The sequence below is a fragment of the Budorcas taxicolor genome, chromosome 9 (assembly GCF_023091745.1).
Source record: "Budorcas taxicolor isolate Tak-1 chromosome 9, Takin1.1, whole genome shotgun sequence".
Lineage (NCBI taxonomy): Eukaryota > Metazoa > Chordata > Mammalia > Artiodactyla > Bovidae > Budorcas > Budorcas taxicolor.
The window spans coordinates 24,742,225-24,766,990 of NC_068918.1; the positions used below are offsets into that span (position 1 = coordinate 24,742,225).

Genomic DNA, 24,766 nt, shown 5'->3' on the forward strand with positions numbered 1-24,766 from the left:
CAGAAAAGGTCTTCTCTCAAGAGAAAAACTGACTCATTGGAAAAGACCCTGATGCTGGGGAAGATTGAAGGTGGGAGAAGAAGGGGATGACAGAGGATGAGATGGTTGGATGGCATCACTGACTCAATGGACATGAGTTTGAGTAAACTGGGAATTGGTGATGGACAGGGAGGCCTGGCGTGTTACAGTCCATGGGGTTGCACAGAGTTGGACACGACTGAGCGACTGAACTGACTGATGGTATGTACAACACCAAAAGAGAACCCCAACGTAAACTGTGGACTTTAGGTGATTATGATGTGCTGATACAGGTTCATCAACTATAATAAATGTTCCGCATCTGGTGTGACATGTAGTAATGCGGGAGGCTATGTTTGTGTAGGGGGAGGAGGTATACAGGAAATCTCTATACTTTGCTCTCGATTCTGCTATGAACCTAAAACTGCTCTAAAAATGAGGTCTACTTTTAAGAAAGAAAGAAACAAAACCTTTTCCTAAACTGCAAACAAAGCTCATCCTTAATCTATCTCATAATCATAGTAATCCTCATCCACATTGATTCTGATGCTGGCTTGCTCCTCCAGCTTTGGTTTCTTTTTGGTCTCTTTGCTTTTCTCGGTCAGATGTAAGTGATGCTCACATTGCTTCATGATCTTCTTGGAAGACATCCAGCTCTCCCCTTGTCGTTCAGCTGGTGCCACGCACTGTCCTCCCCTCACATCTGTGCCCTTGGCCTTCAGGACCTCTCTGGCTCTCAGGAGGCTGCAGGTGCAATTCCACGGATTTCCATCCAGATACAGGTGCCGGAGGCGAGGCAGCATCTCCAGGGCTTTGAGGTCTAAAGCGGAAAGCTTGTTGTTCCTGAGGTTTAGAACCTGAAGCTGCTTCAGATCCTTGACCTCCCTCTCAGCAATGTCCTGGATGGCATTGCCTTTTAGGTCCAGCCTGGCTAAGGTTCCTGGGAGCCTGCAAAAGCATGGGAACAGGATGTGAGAGGAGGCTGTGACCGTCATTCCAAACTGCCGAGGCAACTCAGACTGAGCAACGTCTACCTCTGCTGTACCGTTCTGTTCCCTCTGAAGCTAGAAAACAAGCTTTCTTTTGAAAAGTTAATTTAAAGTACAAACCGCAGTCTTACCTATTGGCCTTTAACCCTTTCTCATAGGACTTATTTTCTAACCTTCTGATTTCTTCTATTTTATATTCATGTATTTTTCTCCTCCAGTGAAAATCTTGAAAAAATGGCTAATTCCAAGTCTGGGGCAAAGTAAGCTAGAACATCTGAACCAGAATGCAATGAAGTGTTCAGAGATTAGTGGAATACCCATCATGATGGCTGCTATCAAAAATACAGTGTTAACAAGAGTGTGAAGAAATTGGAACATTTGTGCATTGTGGATGGGAGTATAAATGGTACAGACAATATGGAAAACAGTATGGTGGTCCTCCCTAAATTAAAAATACAATTGCCATATGATCCAGCAATTCCACTTTTGTGTATATACTCAAAATAATTGAAAGGAAGTTCTCAAAGAGATACTTATGTACCCATGTTATAGTCCCATGTCAAATTCACAATAGTTAAAATGTGGAAGCAATCCAAATGTCCATTGATTGATGAATGAGTAAGCAAAATACAAAATATAAGTACCTACAATGGAATATTATCCAGCCTTAAAACGAAGGAAATTCTGACTCATGCTACAACATGAATAAGGATACTATGCTAAGTGGGAAAAAAAGCCAGTCATAAAAAGATAACTTCCCTGGTGGCTCAGACGTTAAAGAATCTGCCCCAGTGTAGGAGACCCAGATTCGATCCCTGGGTCAGGAAGATTCCCTGGAGAAGGGAATGACAACCCCCTCCACTATTCTTGCCTGGATAATTCCACAGACAGAGAAGCCTGGTGTGCTATAGTCCATGGAATCACAGAGAGTCTGACATGACTGACTGACAAACATTTCACTTCAAAAGATAACCACTGTATGATTCTACTTAAATAAGATGTCTAGATTAGTCAAATTCATAGAAACAGAAAGTAGAATAGTGGTTGTCAGAGATTTAGGGGAGAGAGGAAATAAGCTGTTTAATGGGTACAGAGTTTCAGTTTCGCAAGATGAAAAAGTTCTGGACACTGGTTGCACGACAATGCAAATATACTCAGTATTGAATTGTACATTTTAAAATGGTTAACGTGGTAAATTTCACGTTATGTGTGTTTTACCACAATTTTTCTTTTTTTAAATAGAGATAATGGAATTGTGTCTCTAGCTTGGAGAGGCTCCTACTAATGAAATTTGAGGATCAAGAGAGACTAGCAACTATAAATAACCATAACTCACTGAATGAATTAAGATCTCTGGGTCCATAGTAATATTTATTAAAAAAAAAAAAAAAAGAAACAGAAAAAGAGAGAGAAAAAAGCTACACAATAATGTTAAATGGGGAAAATAGAAGACAAAACTGACTGATCTGAAATACATAAAAACAACTTATGGCTAGACATGGGTTCTTTTTGAGCAGTTATGGATGACTCCTTTATTTCTCAGCACACAAAGTTTTCAACCTTGAACAGGTATTGCTGTATAATCAAGAAAAAAAAATTTTCAACTGTGGATACCAATTTGAAAAATTTCATGCTAACGACTGTTGATAAAAATAAAAAAGGATCACAGTTGTGAACTGAAAATCTTTCTGTCAATCAACAACTTTCCATTAAGTGCTATTCTCTTTATGAAGTGCAATAAGTGAAAAAGTTTTATGGGAAAAAAGTCCCGCAAAATACCACCCAAATGCTATCTTCATGCCATCTGAACGTATTCTCTTTCATGCTTTTTAGTATTCGGTGGAATTTTTTATGGTGGTCTCAGTCATATGATTGCTATGCCAAAGAGAAAGAAACAAATGAATTTAACCATATTTTACAACAATATTACCTTTTGTTTTTTATAGTGTTATTTTTAGGTGAATTTAATTCTTAAAAGTTAATCTTTTAGGTTACTGGAATTGGTAGCCATTTTCTTCTTCAGGGGATCTTCCCAAGCCAGGGATCGAACCCTAGTCTCCCGCATTGCTGGCAGATTCTTTACCATCTGAGCCACCAGGGAAGCCCACGGTTACTGGCACTTAGCCCAAATTTTGCCCTTGATTTTTTTCTTTGATATTTACATTTTATAGTTGTATATATTTATGTTTATGTATTTTATATTTGTATTCATCTCTTAAACCATATAATGCATATACATACATAAGTGTTTGTGCTTTTGAATATTTTAAAGTCATGCTTGTTTAAAATGACTTTTTTTAAAATTTGGAATTAAATTTACCTAACAAAAGAGGTTAATTTACCAGGGAAAATCACTTCATACATTTTAACAGTGTGGTATAAGCTTCTGCAAAGACATTTTCTCTTAATAAGTTTGTTGTTAATACAATTAACAATTTTTGAATTGATATTCACAGTTAAATTCAGTTTGAAATTAATCCGTGAGAGGATGTAACTTTGTGCACACACCAGCTTATCCAGCTTACATCTCCAAATTTAGACAGAAAACCTGTGTGTAGCTTTTTTTTTTTCCCCAAGAAAAAATGCACTGTTAATTAGTGATGAAGCGGCAACCAAGGCTCTGTAAATATTGAGGGTACAAGGGGCACAGCTGAGGAAAGATACGGTAAATTCAAGAGTCAAGTCTCCTTATTAAGACTTTGAGTTCTAACTTTGGCTATTCTATCTACTAGTATGTGACTTCAGGTTAATTATTCAGCTCTTTTATTTTGGCCGCATCCACAGCATGTGGGATCTCTGTTCCCCAACTAGGGATTGAACCCAGCCACTTGCATTGGAAGTGGAGTCTTAACCACTGGGTCATGGGGAAGTCCCAGTTATTTAGCTTTTTAAAGCTTCTGATTTTCCAAGTATTCACTGCACAGAAGTCACATAAAAATGTCAACTAAAGAAAATAAGCAAGCCAAGCTTTTCTTTTAAACAAACACAGTTATTCAGGTATCAGCTGGGTAGCCAAAAACTGTACCTATTCTTAGGACTCTTTTTTTTTCTTTCATGTTATTATGGATAATCAAAATGGTATTATAAAAGAAATCAGTAATTTCCTTCTTTTGTGATCTTTTGGCAGTCATTTATTTCTTTGATATAATTTGTCTTTATAAGTCTGATTTCTATAAAAATGTAGCCCTGATTTTAAGACAAACGTGTCTAGAAATGCTGTTTGTTCTTTGGGCAGTATCCCTTTTTAGAGTAAAAAGAGGCAAACCCCCATTTTGTCAGTAGAGGGCACTTCAGTGTAAGAGAAAATGCTAAGTTGTAGAAAGCTATTCTGGATTTGAATTATCCAAATTGTGAATAATGAAGGAGTGGTGTAACTTATCTTTGTTCCCTGAGATGCAGACTGGTGAAATGAGAAGCAGCAAAAAGTGAGACCCAGGTTCTGGGTAGTCTAAATTCTAAGTTGTGGTTGAGTCACTCAGTCGTGTCCAACTCTTGTGACCCCATGGACTATAGGCCGCCAGGCTCCTCTGTCCATGGCATTTTTCAGGCCAGAAAACTGGATTGGGTTGCCATTTCCTCCTCCAGGGATCTTCCCGACCCAGGGATCACACGCACATCTTCCGCATTAGCAGGCAGACTCTTTATGGCCGAGTCACCAGGGAAGCCCAAGGAATAGATAGTATTGTATTTTAATTCTTTACAGGAGGGAAACCATGGAAAAACTTTTGGGGGTCCTTCCAAATTTCCAGTTCAAATACAAATTGCAGAGTAGGGGTTTGGTGGTCCTGATGGGGAATTTAAAAATCACTTTCTATAAGAACACAGGCCAAGTTCTCTGACAGAGTAGAGGGCTGGGTGGCTTCATTTATGCCTCATGGGCATATACCCCCTGGTAGCTCACTACTTGCCCCATTGTCCTTTCCCAGTAGTTCTCAACCTGGGCTATGCCTTAAATTCATCTGGGGAGCTTTTTAAAAACACTGATGCCTGGGGTAATGACATAATTGGTTTGAAGTGAGGTCTAGGCATGAATGGGCTTTTTTAAAGTTATCCAGATAATTCAATTGTGAAATAAGATTTGAAAATTAGGGTTAGCTCAGGATTGCAATGGCTTCCCTGGTGGATCAGTGGTAAAAAAAAATCTGCCTGCAATGCAGGACACCTGGCTTCAATTCTTGGATTGGGAAGATCCCCTGGAGGAGGGAATGGCAACCCACTCCAGTATTCTTGTCTGGAGAATTCCATGGACAGATGAGCCTGGCAGGCTACAGTCCATAGTGTTGCACAGAGTCGGACAGGACTGAAGCGACTGAGGAGCAGCAGCAGCAGGCTTCAGTTCAGTTCAGTGGCTCAGAAGTGTCCGACTCTGCGACCCCATGCACTGCAGCGCGCCATGCTTCCCTGTCCATCACCAACTCCCGGAGTGTGCTCAAACTCATGTCCATTAAGTCAGTGATGCCATCCAGCCATCTCATCCTCTGTCATCCCCTTTTCCTCCCGCCTTCAATCTTTCCCAGCATCAGGGTCTTTTCCAATGAGCCAGTTCTTCACATCAGGTGGCCAAAGGATTGGAGTTTCAGCTTCAGCATCAGTCCTTCCAATGAATATTCAGGACTGATTTCTTTTAGGATGGGCTGGTTGGATCCTCCTGCAGTCCAAGGGACTCTCAAGAGTCTTCTCCAATACCACAGTTCAAAAGCATCAATTCTTCGGCACTCCGCTTTCTTTATGGTCTAACTCTCACGTCCGTACATGACTACTGGAAAAACCATAGCTTTGACTAGGTGGACCTTTGTTGGTAAAGTAATGTCTCTGCTTTTAACATGCTGTCTAGGTTGATCATAGCTTTTCTTCCAAGGAGCAAGTGTCTTTTAATTTCATGGCTGCAGTCATCATCTGCAGAGATGTGGGAGCCCAAAAATATAAAGTCTCTCACTGTTTCCATTGTTTCCCCATCTATTTGCCACTAAGTGATGGGACCAGATGCCATGATCTTAGTTTCTTGAATGTTGAGTTTTAAGCAGCAGGCTTGCAAACCCATTATACACTCTGTTGGGTAAAAGCATTGTGCTTTCTGTAGTCACTTATTAAGGCACAGATACTCTGTCAGAAGTAATTAAGAATAATTAAGCTACTTTTCACTCATTAAACTTGGCAGGATTACTTCCCCAAATGCTTCCTAAAAGTCACCTGAATAAAAAAATTCACCAAGTTCACAGTTTTGTCCATGGCTGTCACAGCTCGCTGAGAATCCTTAGGTGATATAGTCACTCCCTAACTTGTTTTGTGACTTTTTACTTTCTGCATATTTTTTTGAGGAGCATGCAGTAATTGAAAATATAGTAGAGAAATTATTAAAATAACAAGAATGTTGTTGTTCAGTCACTCAGTAATGTCTGACTCTTTGCAACCCCATGAACTGCAGCACACCAGGCTTCCCTGTCCTTCACTATCTTCCAGAGTTTGCTCAAACTCATGTCCATTGAATCAGTGATACCATCCAACCATCTCATCTTCTGTCATCCCCTTCTCCTCCTGCCTTCAATTTTTCCCAGCAGTCAGGGTCTTTTCCAATGATCAGTTCTTCACATCAGGTAGCCAAACACTATTGGAGCTTCGGCTTCAGCATCAGTCCTTCCAATGAATATTCAGGGTTGATTTCCTTTAGGATTGACTTATTTAATCTCCTTGCAGTCCAAGGGACTCTCAAGAGTCTTCTCTAACACCACAGTTCAAAAGCATCAATTCTTCAGCATTCAGCCTTCTTTATGGTCCAACTCTCACATCTGTACATGACTACTAGAGAAACCATAGCTTTGACTATACAGACCTTTGTCAGCAAAGTGATGTCTCTGCTTTTTAATACGCTGTCCAGGTTTGTCAGAGCTTTTCTTCCAAGGAGCAAGCATCTTTTACTTTCATGGCTGCAGTCACCATCTGCAGTGATTTGGGAGCCCAAGAAAAAAAAACCTGTTACCATTTCCATTGTTTCCATGAAGTGATGGGATAGGATGCCATGATCTTGGTCTTAAAAATGAGAGTCTTGAAATACTGCCCACATGCTCTAGCCTTAGAGCCTTTGTACTGGCTATTGTGTCTAGAACACTCCCACCCCCGCACACCCTGCCCACCACCCTGCAAATTGCATTATGGCTAAATCTGTCAGCTTCTTCCAGTCTTTGCTTAAAGCTTACCTTTACAAGGGGAGTACCATTCTTACCTTATTAGAAATTACAACCAGCTACCCCCACTCTTTACAGTCTTGAACCTGGTAACCCTGCTTGTTTTTTGTTGTTAGTTAAAACACCTAACAATATCTAAATGTTATATAGTTTACTTATATATTATGTTGTCATTCTTTCATTGCTAGAATTTAAGAGCAAGAAGTTTTATCTCTCTATTAGACTGATGTATCCCAAGTGCCTGGTAAAGTACCTGGCACGTGGTGAATGCCAAAACATACTTGTTGAATTAAATTGATTGTATATGCATGTTTATTTATTAAGAGAAATTGATTACTTTCAAATCATTCTCAATATAGAATTTTAAATACAGAGTTCAGTTTGAAAAATCACTTTTTGATGTTTTGCACTGAGGATAGTTAACATACCATATACTTTTAACATCCCTTTACCAACTGGAAAAAAAATGAACATCTGTCCATATAAAATATAATTTTATTCCTTTCTCATTGATAAGAAAATTTATCATAATGAACAATGACAATAAGTAAATCTAGTGCCACAGGATCCTACAGAAGCCAGAAGTTGATATATTAATTGTGAGAAATTTAATAATGATAATAGGGTAGGAAGCCTTTTTTCTATAAAGTGCTGAAAAGAAAAAGAATCTGCTGATAGGCACGTTTAATAAACAACATAGTTTCTTTTTTAGGAGAATAATAGTACTTACTCTTCTATTTTTATTCTACTTTAAAATGTGAAACATGGGATAAAAGTTAAATAAATAGAGTCAATCAGCATGAACATATTAGTAACAGATTATGCCTTTGGTTAGAGGGGAACAAGCACAGTGGGTTGGGGATAGAAGTAGGGATATCTGGGAAAAGATTATGAAGTGCCAGAGGATGAGGATATATGTGTGTTTGTGCATGAGAGAAAGAGAATAGAAGAAACAACTGGAAACGCAAAGACCAACACAAACTGACTCACACACTCACAGACAGGCCCACAGAAAATTGAGCAGCACCCAGCAGCACGGAGAAAAGCATGCGGCTCCTAAACACGTAATTCAAAATAAACGCAATGTTAGATTGCAAGGCTTTGATTTTTCCCTTATGTACTATCCCAATGCTTTTAAAAATATAAATGTCTTACTACATTTCCCCGCTCAGTTTTTCCTGGGGTCCTTGCTTTGCTAGTGGTTAAACACATGCCTTGCTTCCCAAATGGTGCAGTGGAATCTGCCTGCCAGTGCGGAAGATGCAGGAGACACGAGTTCTGTCCTTGGGTCGGGAAGATGCCCTGTAGCGAAACGGCAACCCGCTCCAATATTCTTGCCTGGAAAATTCCATGGACAGAGGAACCTGGCAGCTACAGTCCATGGGGTCGTAGAGTCAGACAGGACTAAGGATGCACCCCTTTAAGCACATGCCTAGTGGGCCTGTTGCTGGATCCAGGCCATAGTTTAGAAAACCAGAACACATTTTTACAAGCAGTAGCCCCCTGTGATGCTCGTTAGCATACTTCCCTGAAGCTGCAGTCACTTCTAATACAGATCTCTTGTTGGTATCTTGTCCCACAGGCAAGGTAAGTTAGTGTAGGAGTCAGCTTGAGGGCTGGAGATTCCAAACCCTTGTTTAAAACTTCTGCCTCTGAACTCTTGGATAGCTTTTATTAGATAAATTACGTTTACTTGGACTACTTTTCTTTCTTTTATAATGTATTTAGTTGCCCCCATCTTTGGAAGACTTCTCTGGTAAGTTCCATAGATGATAAAGCTCACTTACCGCAGAGGTATAGACAGGAGTAGGTTCTGCTCCAAGGCCAAATTGGAGAGCTGGGAACACTTCTGCAGGGCTCCAGCTTCAAACAAGCTGACAGTGTTGTTGTCCAGAAACAAGTGTTTCAAATCTCGGAGGTCCCGGAACTCTTGCGCCGTAACTTTCCGAATCAGATTATTGCTGATATCCAGCTTTTGTAGCCGGGCTGGTAGTCGGAGGGGCAACGTCTGAAGTTGGTTTTGGGACACCTCAAGGGTGGTTAAATTGGCAAGGAGCTGTGCCCCCTCGATGGAAGAGAGTGAGTTTTCTGACAGGTAAAGATGGGAAAGATTCTCTAAGTGTTTCATATCTCGAAACCTCACCGCTTTGAGCCGGTTTCTCTCCATTTTTAAAGAGAGCAAAGATTTGGGGAGGTTAATAGGAATTTTAGTCAGAAAGTTACTACTGAAACTGAGAAATTGCAGAGACTGAAGGGAAGTGAAGAAGCTAGCTGGTATGAGATGTAGCTTGTTATTCTCCATGCTCAGATGTTTCAGATGGGGAAGTGCCAGCGGTCCCTCCACATTCTCGATGTTGTTGGCGTCTAACATCAAGCTTTGCAGACTGACAAGGGAGGAGAGCATACTGGGAGAGACAGAAGAGATCAGATTGTTTTTCAGTTCAAGGATTTTTAATTTCTTCAGTCCTTCAAAATCAGATCCGTGAAGGACATATATTGAATTATCATTTAGTTTTAACACTTCAAGACTGGCCGGGAGAGCATGGGGGACCCGTCTTAACTTATTTTTCCAAAGTTCCAAGGTCTTCAAAGTACTCAGAGTTTTGAAAGTGTTGTTTTCTACTGACTCTGTTCCACTGGCCAGCAGAAGAAAATCTTCTAGAGCTAACATTTGGGTAAAGTTAGATAGCTATTAAAAAAAAAAAGAAGGGGTGGGGAAGAGAGGAGAAAAGCAGTAAATTAGGATTATTATTTTTAAAAAGGCATATACGTTATCATTCAATACTAATGATACTTCAGCTTTTTCCTTCAGGATCTATTTTATTTTATTTTATTTTACCAGAATTACTTAAAACTTGTTTTAATTGGAGGAAAGTTACTTTACAATATTGTATTGGTTTTGCTATACAACAACACAAATCAGTCATAATTATATACATATATGTATATATACCCTTCCCTCTGGAACCTCCCTCCCCACCCCTTTCCCTCCCTCAAGGTCATCAGAGCATGGGCTGGGCTCCATGTGGTTTTAAATTATCTCTTGGAAAAGGATAGAAACTCAGGTCCTGACCATTTTTATTCACAACTGCTAGCAGTGTAAGAGGTCTAAAATATTTTAAGAACTTTCATACACTATTGGTAGACATAAAATTGGCCAACTTTTGCTGTGTATTCTATGACCCAGCAAGTTTACTTCTAGGTAGAAGTGCTTACAAATTGCACAATGATGTGTGCGACAGGATCGACAGGATGTTCTTTGTTGCATCATCTTGTAACAGCCAAAAAGGAAACAATCTGGAAATTTCACCAAGCTGTTAACTAGAGTTGCTAACTCTTAGGGGGTAAGGTTATAGGGAATTTTCATTATCTATCTACATTTCGCATTGTTTAGATGTTTAAAATTTTTTAATTACATTTAAACAATTTTAAGCATTAAAAGTAAAAAAAAAAAATTAATGTCCTAGATACTGCTATCAGTTGGATGGGCCTATCAGAAAGACATTTTCAAGAATATTACAGTTTGGAAAACTAGTCTCCTTGTTCCCACTCCCCAATTTTTGTTTCATTGATGAAAAAGATTCATGAAGAAACAAATAGGATACATGTGTCTCCATGTCAGTAGAGCAAGGAGTCCATTCATGCATGTACCCCAGACCTAATGCAAATCCTCTCCTCAGTTTTAGGACTCTGATACACTTTCTCCATGGTTTGCAAGTTCAAGCACCCCTATCTTTCCACATACCCTCCAAACTCCTAGCTTGACATCTGGTCTTTTTTAGGATGATGTAATTTTTGGTATTTGTTTCTCAGAGTAAAATCATGTTTAGGTAAACGAAGAATTGTTCCAGATTTTCCTCAGCTTGATAAATCTTCACAAAATTTTCAACCTGATTTTTTTTTTTTTTTTTTTTTTTTTTTTTTATTATTATTATTATTTTTTTTAATTTTAAAATCTTTAATTCTTACATGTGTTCCCAAACAGAATTCAGGTAGCTGGAATTTTCAATGCACAATTTTATGTCTTACTGTCTACAGCTTATAAATGTTGATTTAATTGTGCAGTTGAACCCTTTTCTAATACGAGTATATGGTTAATACCTTCAAAGTGGGTTAATTCTGCAGCACATATTTGTTATATGTGATTATTCTATAGGAAGACCTGTGATGTGAAGTATGGTATATTTCACTGCAGATGGTGACTGCAGCCATGAAATTAAAAGACACTTACTCCTTGGAAGGAAAGTTATGACCAACCTAGATAGCATATTGAAAAGCAGAGACATTACCGACAAAGGTCCATCTAGTCAAGGCTATGGTTTTTCCAGTGGTAATGTATGGATGTGAGAGTTGGACTGTGAAGAAAGCTGAGTGCCGAAGAATTGATGCTTTTGAGCTGTGGTGTTGGAGAAGACTCCTGAGAGTCCCTTGGACTGCAAGGAGATCCAACCAGTCCATTCTAAAGGAGATCAGTCCTGGGTGTTCTTTGGAAGGAATGATGCTAAAGCTGAAACTCCAGTACTTTGGCCACCTCATGTGAAGCGTTGACTCATTGGAAAAGACTCTGATGCTGGGAGGGATTGGGGGCAGGAGGAAAAGGGGACAACAGAGGATCAGATAGCTGGTTGGCATCACCGACTCAATGGATGTGAGTTTGAGTGAACTCCGGGAGTTGGTGATGGACAGGGAGGCCTGGAGTGCTGTGATTCATGGGGTCGCAAAGAGTCGGACACGACTGAGCGACTGAACTGAACTGAACTGAAAGCATCGCCTAAAATGGTACATTAGTTGAAGAATCTCATGTTAAAAATTCAGTAAACAAATATTTTTAATCATAAAATTTTTGGTAGCTGCCTTAGCTTATATATTGTTGCTAACATTTGATATTTTCTTAATGATTAATCAGATGCATTAATTAGTCATAGTCCCAAGAATAATACGGTTTTTTTTTTTGCATTTGTTGAGCATCTACAAGTTCCATGTGCTTTTTTATATGTTATCATTAGTTCTCCTTATATCCCCACAAGTTTGAATTTCAACAAGGTCTACAGAACTCCAAAGCCCTTTCTTCCTCAACTCATCATTTTCTAATACATTTTCTGCTGCCTGTGGTCTATAATTAATGTTTTTCAAATGAGACACAAGATCTGGACAATTTAGAAAAGCAGAAATTTTAGAGATTATATAGTACAGATCTTCCATATAAGAGATGGTTTAAGGTGGAATCAAGATTGCCAGGAGAAATATCAATAACCTAAGATATGCAGATGACACCCCCTTAAGGCAGAAAGTGAAGAATTAAAGACCCTCTTGATGAAAGTGAAAGAGGAGAGTGAAAAAGTTGGCTTAAAACTCAACATTCAGAAAACCAAGATCATGGCAGCCAGTCCCATCACTTCATGGCAAATAGATGGGGAAACAATGGAAACAGTGGCAGGTTTTATTTTCTTGGGCTGCAAAATCACTGCAGAAGGTGACTGCAGCCATGAAATTAAAAAATACTTGCTCCTTGGAAGAAAAGCTATGACCAACCTAGACAGCATATTAAAAAGCAGAGACACTACTTTGCCAACAAAGGTCCATCTAGTCAAAGCTATGGTTTTTCCAGTGGTCATGTGAGGATGTGAGAGTTTGACTATAAACAAAGCTGAGTGCTGAAGAATTGATGCTTTTGAACTGTGGTGTTAAAGAGGATTCTTGAGATTCCCTTGGACTGCAAGAGGAACAAACCAGTCAATCCTAAAGGATATCAGTCCTACATATTCATTGGAAGGTCTGATGCTGAAGCTGAAACTCCAATACTTTGGCCACCTGATGTGAAGAACTGGCTCATTGGAAAAGACCCTGATGCTGAGAAAGATCGAGGGCAGGGGGAGAAGGGGATGACAGAGGATGAGATGGTAACGAGTTTGAGCAAGCTCCAGAAGCTGGTGGAGAGGGAAGCTTGGTGTGCTGCAGTCCACGAGGTTGCAAAGATTCGGACACGACTGAGTGACTGAACTGAACTGAATGAGGCCAAAAAATAAAAATAAAATAAATGACCTGTCCAAGACTCAGGGTGTTTAATCTATTCTTCATTTTAAAGTGCCTTTTTCTAGGCTTTCTTTCATATAAAGTCACAAATGACTCTACACATAGATTTGCACCTCTGCGACTGTTGATCTCCCAAAAAAAAGACCTTGATGTTGCAAATGCTTCCACTTCTATCTGTGTGACGACAAACCCTAAAAAGACTGCTGACTATGCAGCCAGTCTCAGAGATGACGTGAATCTGAATGGACAGTTTCTTTGAGGACAAAGTGTGGTGTGGGAGCTTCAATTTGTCTCCATTTTTATTTATAAAGTATATAGTCGAGCCTACATAGTAAATACCAGTTATATTCTTAACTGAATCCAGGGAATAGTCATTTTGTGTTAATAAGCATAGGGAACTTTTTCCCTTTATCAGGTGAATGCAGATTACTTTTGCCAAAGCCAAAACAACACCCAGTTGTGGATGTGACTGGTGATGGAAATAAAGTCCGATGCTGTAAAGAACAATATTGCATAGGAACCTGGAATGTTAGGTCCATGAATCAAGGAAAATTGGAAGTGGTCAAACAGGAGACGGCAAGAATGAGCATTAACATTTTAGGAATCAGCGAACTGAAATAGACTGGAATGGGTGAATTTAACTCAGATGACCATTATATCTACTACTGTGGGCAAGAATCCCTTAGAAGAAATGGAGTAGCCATCATAGTTAACAAAAGAGTCCAAAATGCAGTACTTGGATACAGTCTCAAAAATGACAAAATTATCTGTTTGTTTGCAAGGCAAATCATTCAAAATCACAGTAATCCAAGTCTATGTCTCAACCAGTAATGCTGAAGAAGCTGAAATTGAACAGTTCTATGAAGACCTACAAGACCTTCTAGAACTAACATGCAAAAAACATGTCCTCTTCATTATAGGGGACTGAAATGCAAAAGTAGGAAGTCAAGAGCTACCTGGAGTAACAGGAAAATTTGCCCTTGGAGTACAAAACGACGCAGGTCAAAGGCTAACAGAGTTTTGCCAACAGAACGCACTGGTCATAATAAATACCCTCTTCCAACAACACAAGAGAAGACTCTACATATGGACATCACCAGATGGTCAATACCGAAAGCAGGTTGGTTATATTCTTTGCAGCCAAAGATGGAGAAGCTCTATATAGTCAGCAAAATCAAGACAGAGAGCTGTTGTGGCTCAGATCATGAACTGCTTATTGCCAAATTCAGACTTAAACTGAAGCAAGTAGGGAAAACCACTAGACCATTAAGGTATGACCTAAATCAAATCCCTTACAATTATACAATGTAAGTGACAAACAGATTCAGTGCATCAGATCTGATAGACAAAGTGCCTGAAGAACTGTGGATGGAGGTTCGTGACATTTTACAGGAGGCAGTGATCAAGACCATCCCCCAGAAAAAGAAATGCAAAAAGGCAAAATGGTTGTCTGAGGAGGGCTTGAGTATCTGAGAAAAGAAGAGAAGCAAAAGGCAAAGTGTAGGGAACAAGGTATAAAGAAGGTTGAGAAGTGCTTGCAAACGAGACTCTCAACCAGGGCTGAACATTCTTGCAAACGAGATGTTCTGCCCAGTGTAGGGAACTAGGTATAAGGAAAGTTGAGAAGTGCTTGCAAACGAGACTCTCAACCAGGGCTGAACATTCTTGCAAACGAGATGTTCTGCCCAGTGTAGGGAACTAGGTATAAGGAAGGTTGAGAAGTGCTTGCAAACGAGACTCTCAACCTGAGCTGAACATTCTTGCAAACGAGATGTTCAGCTAAGAATCCTGTTTGTTCCCGTGGGAAAAGAACATTTCTTGCACACAAGGATGTTTCTCTGATTCCTCAAAAGGAACAGACCCTGGGACAAAACGGATTCTAAGTTGATAAAGAAGTTCCCCAAAACACAGTCTTAGCTGCAGTAAAGAAGTCAAGGTAAAGGTTATCTCGCCCTGCGCCTGCGCACTGTATAGTCTCTGAATCATAGTGCTTGGCAGCTTGCCCTGTAGCTTGTTGTGCAAGGGATATAAAATAAAGTAGCTATAAGAAGCAAGTGTTAAAATATAAAGATTTAAACCACTCTGCAGTGTTGGTGTTTCATTCCGTCGACAGCAGCAAAGGAGTAAAGAAAAGATATACCGATTTGAATGCAGAGTTCCAAAGAATAGCAAGGAGGGATAAGAAAGCCTTCCTCGGTGATCAATGTAAAGAAATAGAGGAAAGCAGTAAAATGGAAAAGAGTAGAGATCTCTTCAAGAAACTTAGAGATACCAAGGGAACATTTCATGCAAAGCTGAGCACAATAAAGGACAGAAATGGTATGGACCTAACAGAAGCAGAAGATAATAAGAACAGGTGGTAAGAATACACAGAAGAACTAAACAAAAAAGATCTTCACGACCCAGATAACTACAATGGTGTGATCACTCACCTAGAGCCAGATATCCCTAGAATGTGAAGTCAAGTGGGCCTTAGGAAGCATCACTTCAAACAAAGCTAGTGGAGGTGATGGAATTCCAGTTGAGCTATTTCAAATCCTAAAAGATAATGCTATGAAAGTGCTGCACTCAATATGCCAGCAAATTTGGAAGACTCAGCAGTGGCCACAGGACTGGAAAAGGTCAGTTTTCATTTCAATCCCAAAGAAAGGCAATGCCAAAGAATGCTCAGATTACCACACAATTGCACTCGTCTCACACACTAGCAAAGTAATGCTCAAAATTCTCCAAGCCAGGTTTCAACAGTACATGAACTGTGAACTTCCATATGTTCAAACTGGATTTAGAAAAGGCAGAGGAACCAGAGATCAAATTGCCAACATCCGTTGGCTCATCGAAAAAGCGAGAGAGTTCCAGAAATACATCTACTGCTTTTTGACTATGACAAAGACTTTGACTGTGTGGATCACAACAAACTGTGGAAAATTCTTCAAGAGATGTGAATACCAGACCACCTGACCTGCCTCCTGAGAAATTTGTATGCAGGTCAAGAAGCAACAGTTAGAACTGGACATGGAACAACAGACTGGTTCTAAATTGGGAAAGGAGTACGTTAAGGCTATATATTGTCACCCTGCTTATTTAACTTCTGTGCAGAGTACATCATGAGAAATGCTGGACTGGATGACGCACAAGCTGGAATCAAGATTGCCGGGAGAAATATCAAGAACCTCAGATATGCAGATGACACCACCCTTTTGGCAGAAAGTGAAGAAGAACTAAAGAGCCACTTGGTGAAAGTGAAAGAGGAGAGTGAAAAAGTTGGCTTAAAACTCAACATTCAGAAAACTAAGATCATGGCTTCTGATCCCATCATTTCATGGCAAATAGATGGGGAAATAATGGAAACAGTGAGAGACTTTATTTTGGGGGCTCCACAATCACTGCAGATGGTGATTGCAGCCATGAAATTAAAAGACGCTTGCTCCTTGGAAGAAAAGCTATGACCAACTCATACAGCATATTGAAAAGCAGAGACATTACTTTACCAGCAAAGGTCCGTCTAGTCAAAGCTATAGTTTTTCCAGTGGTCAGGTATGGATGGGAGAGTTGGACTGTAAAGAAAACCGAACACCGAAGAATTGATGATTTTGAACTGTGGTGTTGGAGAAGACTCTTGAGAGTCCCTTGGATAGCAAGATCCAACAAGTCAATCCTAAAGGAAATCAGCCCTGAATATTCATTGGAAGGACTGATGCTGAAGCTGAAACTCCAATACTTTGGCCACCTGATGCAAAGAACTGATTCATTTGAAAAGACCCTGATGCTGGGAAAGATTGAGGGCAGGAGGAGAAGGGGACGACAGAGGATGAGATGGTTGGATGGCATCACCGATGCAATGTACGTGAGTTTGAGCAAGCTCCGGGTGCTGGTGATGAACAGGGAAGCTTGGCGTGCTGCAATCCAGTGGTCGCAAAGAGTGGGACATGACTGAGCAACTGAACTGAACTGATTATTAGTTAAAATGGCCTACCATTTTCTAAATATTTACTATGTTTATCTTTTGTCTTTTAATTGAAGGATACTTACTTTACAATTTTGTATTGGTTTCTGCCATACAACAACTTGACACAGCCTAAGTTTGCTGATGTCTGCCCCTCCTTGAACCTCCCTCCCATCCCGCCCGTCTAGGTTGTCACAGAGCACCAGCTGCGCTCCCTGAATCGTGCAGCCCCTCCCCACTAGCCATCTGCTTTGCATCTGGTAGTTTATATCTGTCAGTGCCACTCTGTCACCCTTGTCCCACCCTCTTCTTCCTCTGCTGTGTCCCCAAGACTGCTCTCTACGCCTGTGTCTGTGTTCCTGCCCTCAAATAAGTTCACCTACCATTTTTCTAGGTTCCATATATATGTGTTAGTACACATACTTGGTTTTTCTTTCTGACTTACTTCACTCTATATAACAGCCTCTGGGTTCATCATGTCACTAGAACTGACACACACAGTGCTTATGTTTACAAAGCTCTGTGTGTAAACAGGATTACTCCCTTTTCACTGAGGGAAACTAAAGCTCAGGAAGGCAGAACAATTTGTCCAAGTATTTCTTGCTAGGAAGTGGAAGGATTGGGCTTCCAATCCAGGTTTATCTCACCCTAACACATATATTTTTTAAAGTTAATCTATTTATTTTAATTGGAGGCTGATTACTTTACAGTATTGTGGTGGTCTTTGCCATACATCGACATGAATCAGCCATGGGTGTACATGTCTCCCCCCATCCTGAGCCTCCCGCCTCCCTCCCCACCCCATCTCTCTGGGTTGTCCCAGAGCACTGGCTTTGAGGGCCCTGCTTCATACGTGGAACTTGCACTGGTCATCTATTTTACATATGGTCATATACATGTTTCAGTGCTATTCTCTCAAATCATCCCACCCTCACCTTTTCCCACAGAGTTCAAAAGTCTGTCCTTTACATCTGTGTCTCTTTTGATGTCTCTCATATAGGGTTGTAGTTACCATCTTCTTTCTAAATTCCATAATATGTGTCAATATACAATATTTGTCTTTCTCTTTCTGACTTATTGCACTCTGTATAGCAGGCTCCAGTTTCATCCACCTCATTAGAACTGATTCAAATGTGTTCTTTTTTATACCTGAGTAATACTCCACTGTGTACATGTACCACAATTCCTTATCCATTTGTCTGCCAACAGATATCTAGGTTGCTTCCATATCCTAGCTATTGTAAACAGTGCTGCAATGAATTTTGGGGTACATGTGTCTCTTTCAATTCTGGTTTCCTCAGTGTGTATGCCCAGCAGTGGGATTGCTGGGTCATAAGCAATGGCACCCCACTCCAGTACTCTTGCCTGGAGAATCCCATGGGCGGAGGATCCTGGTGGGCTGCAGTCTATGGGGTCGCTAAGAGTCGGACACAACTGAGTGACTTCACTTTCACTTTCATGCACTGGAGGAGGAAACGGCAACCCACTCCAGTGTTCTTGCCTGGAGAATCCCAGGGACGGTGAGGCCTGGCGGGCTGCCATCTATGGGGTCTCACAGAGTTGGACACGACTGAAGTGACTTAGCAGCAGCAGCAGCAGCAAGGCAGTTCTATTTCCAGTTTTTTTAAGGAATCTCCATACTGTTCTCCATAGTAGCTGTACTAGTTTGCACTCCCATCAACAGTGTAAGAAGGTTCCCTTTTTTCCACACTCTCTCCAGCATTCATTGTTTGCAGACTTTTTGATAGCAGCCATTCTGACCTGTGTGAGATGGGACCTCATTGTGGTTTTGATTTGCATTTCTCTGATAATGAGTGATGTTGAGCATCTTTTCATGTGTTTGTTAGCCATCTGTATGTCTTCTTTGGAGAAATGTGAACACATGTATTTTTAACTTTACTGTTTAGAACATGAATTTAGCTGAAGTGTATAGAGTTCTGGTGCCACAATGAGAAAGACATTCATTGATTTTCAACTTATCAGTTGAGTTTGCAGAGCTGACAAAGGCAAAAAAAAAATCTGCCAGACTTGTTTTTTCCATTTCCGTGGGCTGAGCAGGGCTGTGCTCAAGAGACGTGGAAAGAGATGCTTTTGCCCTGGAGCTAACCTTGGAACTGTTGGCCGTTTGTCAACATTGGTTAAAAAGCAAGGCAAGTGTGGCTTGATGTTAACAATTAGGGGTTAGGGGAAAAAAAAGAAAAACAGACTTAGAAAGCTTAGCTAAGTAAAATTCCTGCCATCACAGTTTTACAGTTTGGTGAACCTAATACTTATGGAGATAAAAGTTACCATATAATATGAAAAGTTAAAGGAAAAAAAAAAGCAAGCCAAGTAAAATGAAACAGGGCAGAGGGGCCAATTCTGCTGGTCTCTCCATGAAAAGGCTTTGTTTCAGTTTTCAGTTAGCCCCCTCTCCAAGCACTAGAGGGTCACAGAACTTCCTTAGGCTCTGTTTAGGTCAAATGCACACAGGAATCTGACACATTCACAGTGACTGCCTCAGACATATGCGAACCAAGCCAGCAATGAGTTTTCTAAACTATGCTGGAATTTTTCCTGATCATCGAAGCAACATTTGCTCTCTGTGAAAAATTTAAAAATTCTGGAAAGTATGGAGAGAATATAAAAAGAATTCATAACCTCTCCCTTGTTGATAAACTTATATATTTCTTTTTAAAAACCATGTATTTATTTATTTGGCTGCAGTAGGTCTTAATTGGAGGCTTCCCAGGTAGGGTAGTGGTAAAGAATCTTCCTGACAATGCAGGAGACACAAGAGATGCAGGTTCATTCCCTGGGTGGGGAAGATCCCCTGGAGAAGGAAATGGCAACCCACTCCAATATTCTTGCCTGGGAAATTCCATGGACAGAAGAGCCTGGCAGGCTACAGTCCATGGGGTCCCAGATAGCCAGACACAACTGAGGGGCAGCACTGAGACTGCAGTTGAGGCACTGGGTATCTAGTTCCCTCACCAGGAATCAAACCCAGGACCCCTGCATTGGGAGCACAGAGTCTTACCTGCTGGGCCATCAGGGAAGTCCCTATATATTTCTTACACAAGAAGAATGTGAAGTACCTTCTTCTCTTCCACAAAAGATGCATTAAAACGATTATTCTCCCTGACTGCCACCAGAAAGACATTTCTGTGAGCATGCTAAGTTGCTTCAGTCGTGTCCAACCCTTTGCAACCCTATGGACTATAACCCGCCAGGTTCCTCTGGCCACAGAATTCTTCAGGCAAGAATCCTGGAGTGGGTTGCCATGCCCTCCTCCAGGAATCTTCCCATCCCAGGAATTGAACCTGCATTTCCTGTGGCTCTTGCATTGCAGGCAGGTTCTTTACCACTGAGTCACTGGAGAACCCCAAAGACGTTTCTATTTGTCCTTTACATGTTAGAGCTAAACCTGTAAAACTCTTAGAAGAAAATACAGGCACGTATTGTCATGACCTTGGGTTTGGTAAAAGTTATCTTGGGTATGACACCAGATATGATCCTCTCCAGCAGCACCAGTTGTCCAGGTATAGGAGAAACAAAGGAAAGTGATCATGTTAAATAGAGACTGAGGCTTTGCTGAATAAGTGTTGAGATACTTAATTGTGGGATGCAAAAGGGGAAAGGGCAGGGAAAGAAGATAAATAAGAAATGAACTGATTATCTGAGAGAATGTGGGTAGATCTAGAATTAGAATTCTTTGTAGGTAGAATGATAAGTACAGCATATGGCAGCTGAATAGAAAGGAGATAATGGCAAGAGAGCGCATATGGGAATTAAAGATTTTTGATTAGAAAAATTTCAGGTATAAAGAGGATTATTGGAGTGGGGTGCCATTGCCTTCTCCCATGATATAAACAAGAGAGTAGACAGCTGTGGAGAACTGAAAATGTAGATAGATAATTTTTATGAGTTCAAGGAAGTGTGGGACTAGGATATTGAACACTAAAGGCACCCCAAAAGATGCAGAATTTAGGATGGAGAGGAAGACTAGGAGATTTAGGATGAAAGAGACAGGGGCACAGTATAAAACTCACAGAGGAACAGAGTGTTATTATCTGATGGTGTGCACCTCAAAGAGGTAGGGATTTTTACGGATAAAAGGATGAATAAAATCCCTCTTTTCTTAAGGGCAGGAACTGTGAATTTTTAATACTTTTTAATTTTTTTGACTGTATCGTGTGGCTTGTAGGATCTTTGTTCCCCGACCAGGGATTAAACTGGGCCACATCAGTTGAGAGCCTAGAATCCTAACCACTAGGCCACTAAGGAACTCCTAGAACTGAATTTTTCATCTTTTATCTGCAGTCTCAACCATAGCATTCACAGACCCAAAGACAATTGAATCACATGAACAAGTAATAGAAACATTTAAAATTGTGGTATGTATACACATACACATACATTATATATGTATATATAAACATGCTATGCATGCATACATATATATGTTATGTATGTGTAGATATATATGTATATGTGTATATATATATATAGTTTCTATCGTTATTAATTTGTAGATCCATCTTAAGTCTTTTTGTTTAAAATACAGGCACCCAATTCTATAATTCAAACCAGATAAACAGAATAACATTGCATTCACTAAATGCAAGTAAAATATGGGCATTTAAAGCCTAAAGGATTTTTAAAAGGGAAAAGAGAAGTATTATTGCTCAGAACTTTCTACTTCCTTCACCAAACAGTCCTCTCTTTCTTTAACTTTTCTGCTGCGAACAGTCCCTTCTAGAGATAATTAACTAGGTTAAAGTCAGGGAAGTGGCAATATTTCTATTCAATGAACCTAAACCAATCAATATTGCTGTTCAGTGAACCTAAACCAATGACAAATGAACTCAATCAGTAAGTGAATTTGATGAGAGACATAATTTCATCTTACTGACTGCAGAGCAACAGTGGGGGATCATTACCAGGCTTCGCTGACACTCCACCTCTCAGTATCTCAAGTCCTCAGGACAAATATTTAAGCATTTTGCCCTTTAACCAGGTGTCTTGCTTGAATGCTGAGACCTGACAGGCATTAGGCACTACTGGATTAGAAGAGGAAAGTAAACAGATGACGACTAGGCAATGGTGCTTTTTGAACCTCGAAATAAATATCATGCCACATATTTCACACTCCCAGTGTGTGTGTGCATCTACATTAAAATTTCTTGACAAAATAAAACAGGGGGACAGGGAGGTGTCTCTGTTTGAAGGAAAAGTACATTCACCTGGTGACTCTCTGCACCTGGATCATAGACAGGTATTTCCTTATCTTAAGGTTTGGATTGGGGAGGGAGAAGCAGTGACCAGAGAGTCAGAGAATTTTCCATCTAGAAAACTCCTGGGATCCCCAATCTAATCCAGCCTTCTCATGTCATAAAAGTAACAAATAAGGTCCAGAGATTTTTTTTTTTAACTGCTTGTCTAAGGTAATTCTATCTCTAGTGAGAAAACTAAAATGAGAACTCTAGTCTCTTGATACCTTTCAAAATACCAAAGGTCAAAAACAAGTTTCTTCATGTTATACAAGTCAGACAGATCTATAGCTCTCTTTTCAAGTGCCCTCTGAATAGGAAAGCATGAAAATAAAAACCATAATTAAAAGCACATAGATCGACTAAAAATAAATAAATTAAAAAATAAAAGCACATCGAATGAGAATTTCAGTAATGTGGCAAAACAAAAACGTGTATTTCTTCTGTATAAGTTTCCATAAAGACATTAATGCCCAGCTGGTTTGTAGGGTTTGTATGAATAATTCTCACATGCTATGTTTATCTTGATAGCCTTATAATGTTATAAGTATCATCTGCCTTCTATGGCATAAACAAAAGTATGTTTTTCCCCCCCCGACAAATTCTTTTTAAAACGGGGATATGAAGGAGCCAATGCTCTCAAACTCTTTTTGTTAAGAATCATTACTCTACTTTTACTCTGCAACAACATAATTAAAATTTTAAAAAACTAAAACAAAATATTATTTTATTATTGGGGGGGGCTCCTTCCCTAAAATGAAATATCCAGAGGCATATACTACACAGAGCCAACAGGTAGCTAGTACAGAGACACAATTTCATAATCATCGCTTTTAAGTTTCGATTATTTACATTAAGTTTAACAACCCCACAGTCACCCCTTCACCCTGTCTCACAAAATAAAGTTGCAGGAGAATGAGTGATTACCTGAAGGTGTTGAATTTTGCTGTGGCTGATGTAGAGCTTCTTGGTGGTGGAAGGAATGCCCGATGGCACCTCCATTAGCCTGTAGCATTGCACCGACTGCTCTGAGTCACAGCTGCATCGTCCAGGACAGCGAGGATCGAAACCATAGCAGAGAGAGAGCAGAGCAAGGAAAGTGTAGAGCAGACACATCTCCCAAAACAGGGCCTCTCACGTAGCAGGCAAGTGTTCAGGCAATGTCTCACTTTTTATACCGTGAAATCTGATCATAGAACCTTATGAATGTGTACTCTGTCAGTGTAAGAAGACAGGAGAGAAAAAATTCCCAATTTGCCTGGGTTAAAATGTTAGCAACTATTACGAAGAGGAAGGCACTTAAACATTGATAAGCTGCCTTAATATTTGTAGGTGAGCAAAACCCTATGTTATTTATGGCTTGAAAGGCTAATCTGCAAACACCTCTATTATCTGTAGTTTCCTTGTTTTGTTAAATGTGACACTCGGGAATTAGGGGGAAAAGACAAAGAGCTGTTTTATAGCGGGCTATAAAACCATTGAATTTTCTGTGACCCTGTATTAAAACCATTTTTGTGGGACTGCAATGGGCAGGTGTTTTCTCCTCACATTAACCAGTATGGGAAAATAGACAGGTTTTCTATTTATTATTGTTGTTTCAGTATTTTATTGCTAGTGAAACAATGGGGGGATACAATGGAGAGATGTTTAGAGCCACAGGTAACTTGTTTGATTCATCTTGTCACTTGATCACCCTCATATCACATATAGAAAATATTTTTGTTGTTCAAAAATGTTACAGACTCAGATGAAAATAAAACATCACACTAGGTCTATTATCTTTGTTTGTTTGTAATAAGGGAAGAAAAGTTATTTAGTTTCTTCAGAGGGACTTGGTTGTGAATTCCTACCAGTGATAGAAAGCTTCCTTTGTCCCCGGGGGCCCCATAGTTGTGACTTCTTGTCTTGCTGTGTTCATCCCTGCTGAAGGAATTTGAAAGCATTTTAAGCAGAAGATTATATAGAGAAACTCTTTCCCCCAAAATGGAAGACCTAAATTTCCCCATGTGGCTTCAGCTGATTGCTCTTAGAAACCCTTTCTGATATTGAAAATCTTCTCTGATCTCCTCTTCAACCTTACTTTGCTACAGATGTCATTTCGAAGGCAAAAGTTTCTTGGCTCTAATAATCAATTCAGTCTATTTCCAGAGTAAGGATTTTGTGTGCTTTTCCCAAAAGACTTTTTCTACTCCTCTTTTCTGTTTGTCCTCTGCTTTCTTTTACTATCAGAGACAGGAAGTGATAAGAGATTTCTGTCAATATTCTGATTTTCAAGAAGCTTTATTATTTATTTCTTTTGTCCAGTAATAGGAATTTCAGAATAGAATAGAATTTTTTTTTAATTTTTAG

General features: G+C 39.9%; 1 protein-coding gene across 1 annotated transcript; it reads right to left on the minus strand.

Moving 5' to 3' along the window:
- Nucleotides 1–518: 518 nt before the first annotated feature.
- LOC128053590 (nephrocan-like) lies at nt 519–23,533 on the minus strand. The gene is made up of 3 exons (XM_052646101.1): nt 23,345–23,533; nt 8,977–9,878; nt 519–966 (listed from the first exon to the last, which is right to left on the minus strand). The coding sequence occupies exons 1-3, from the start codon at nt 23,531–23,533 to the stop codon at nt 519–521; spliced, it is 1,539 nt and encodes a 512-aa protein (XP_052502061.1).
- Between the last annotated feature and the right edge of the window lie 1,233 nt (nt 23,534–24,766).

What these genes read in the sequence shown, in the direction of transcription:
- LOC128053590 (XM_052646101.1), bottom strand. Translation starts at nt 23,533, where the DNA reads ATGTGTCTGCTCTACACTTTCCTTGCTCTGCTCTCTCTCTGCTATGGT. An exon ending in GCAAAATTCAACACCTTCAG is followed by an intron (nt 9,879 to 23,344) that starts GTAATCACTCAT and finishes TTTTTTTAATAG; the next exon opens with CTATCTAACTTTACCCAAAT. An exon ending in CTCCTGTCTATACCTCTGCG is followed by an intron (nt 967 to 8,976) that starts GTAAGTGAGCTT and finishes ATGCTTTTGCAG; the next exon opens with GCTCCCAGGAACCTTAGCCA.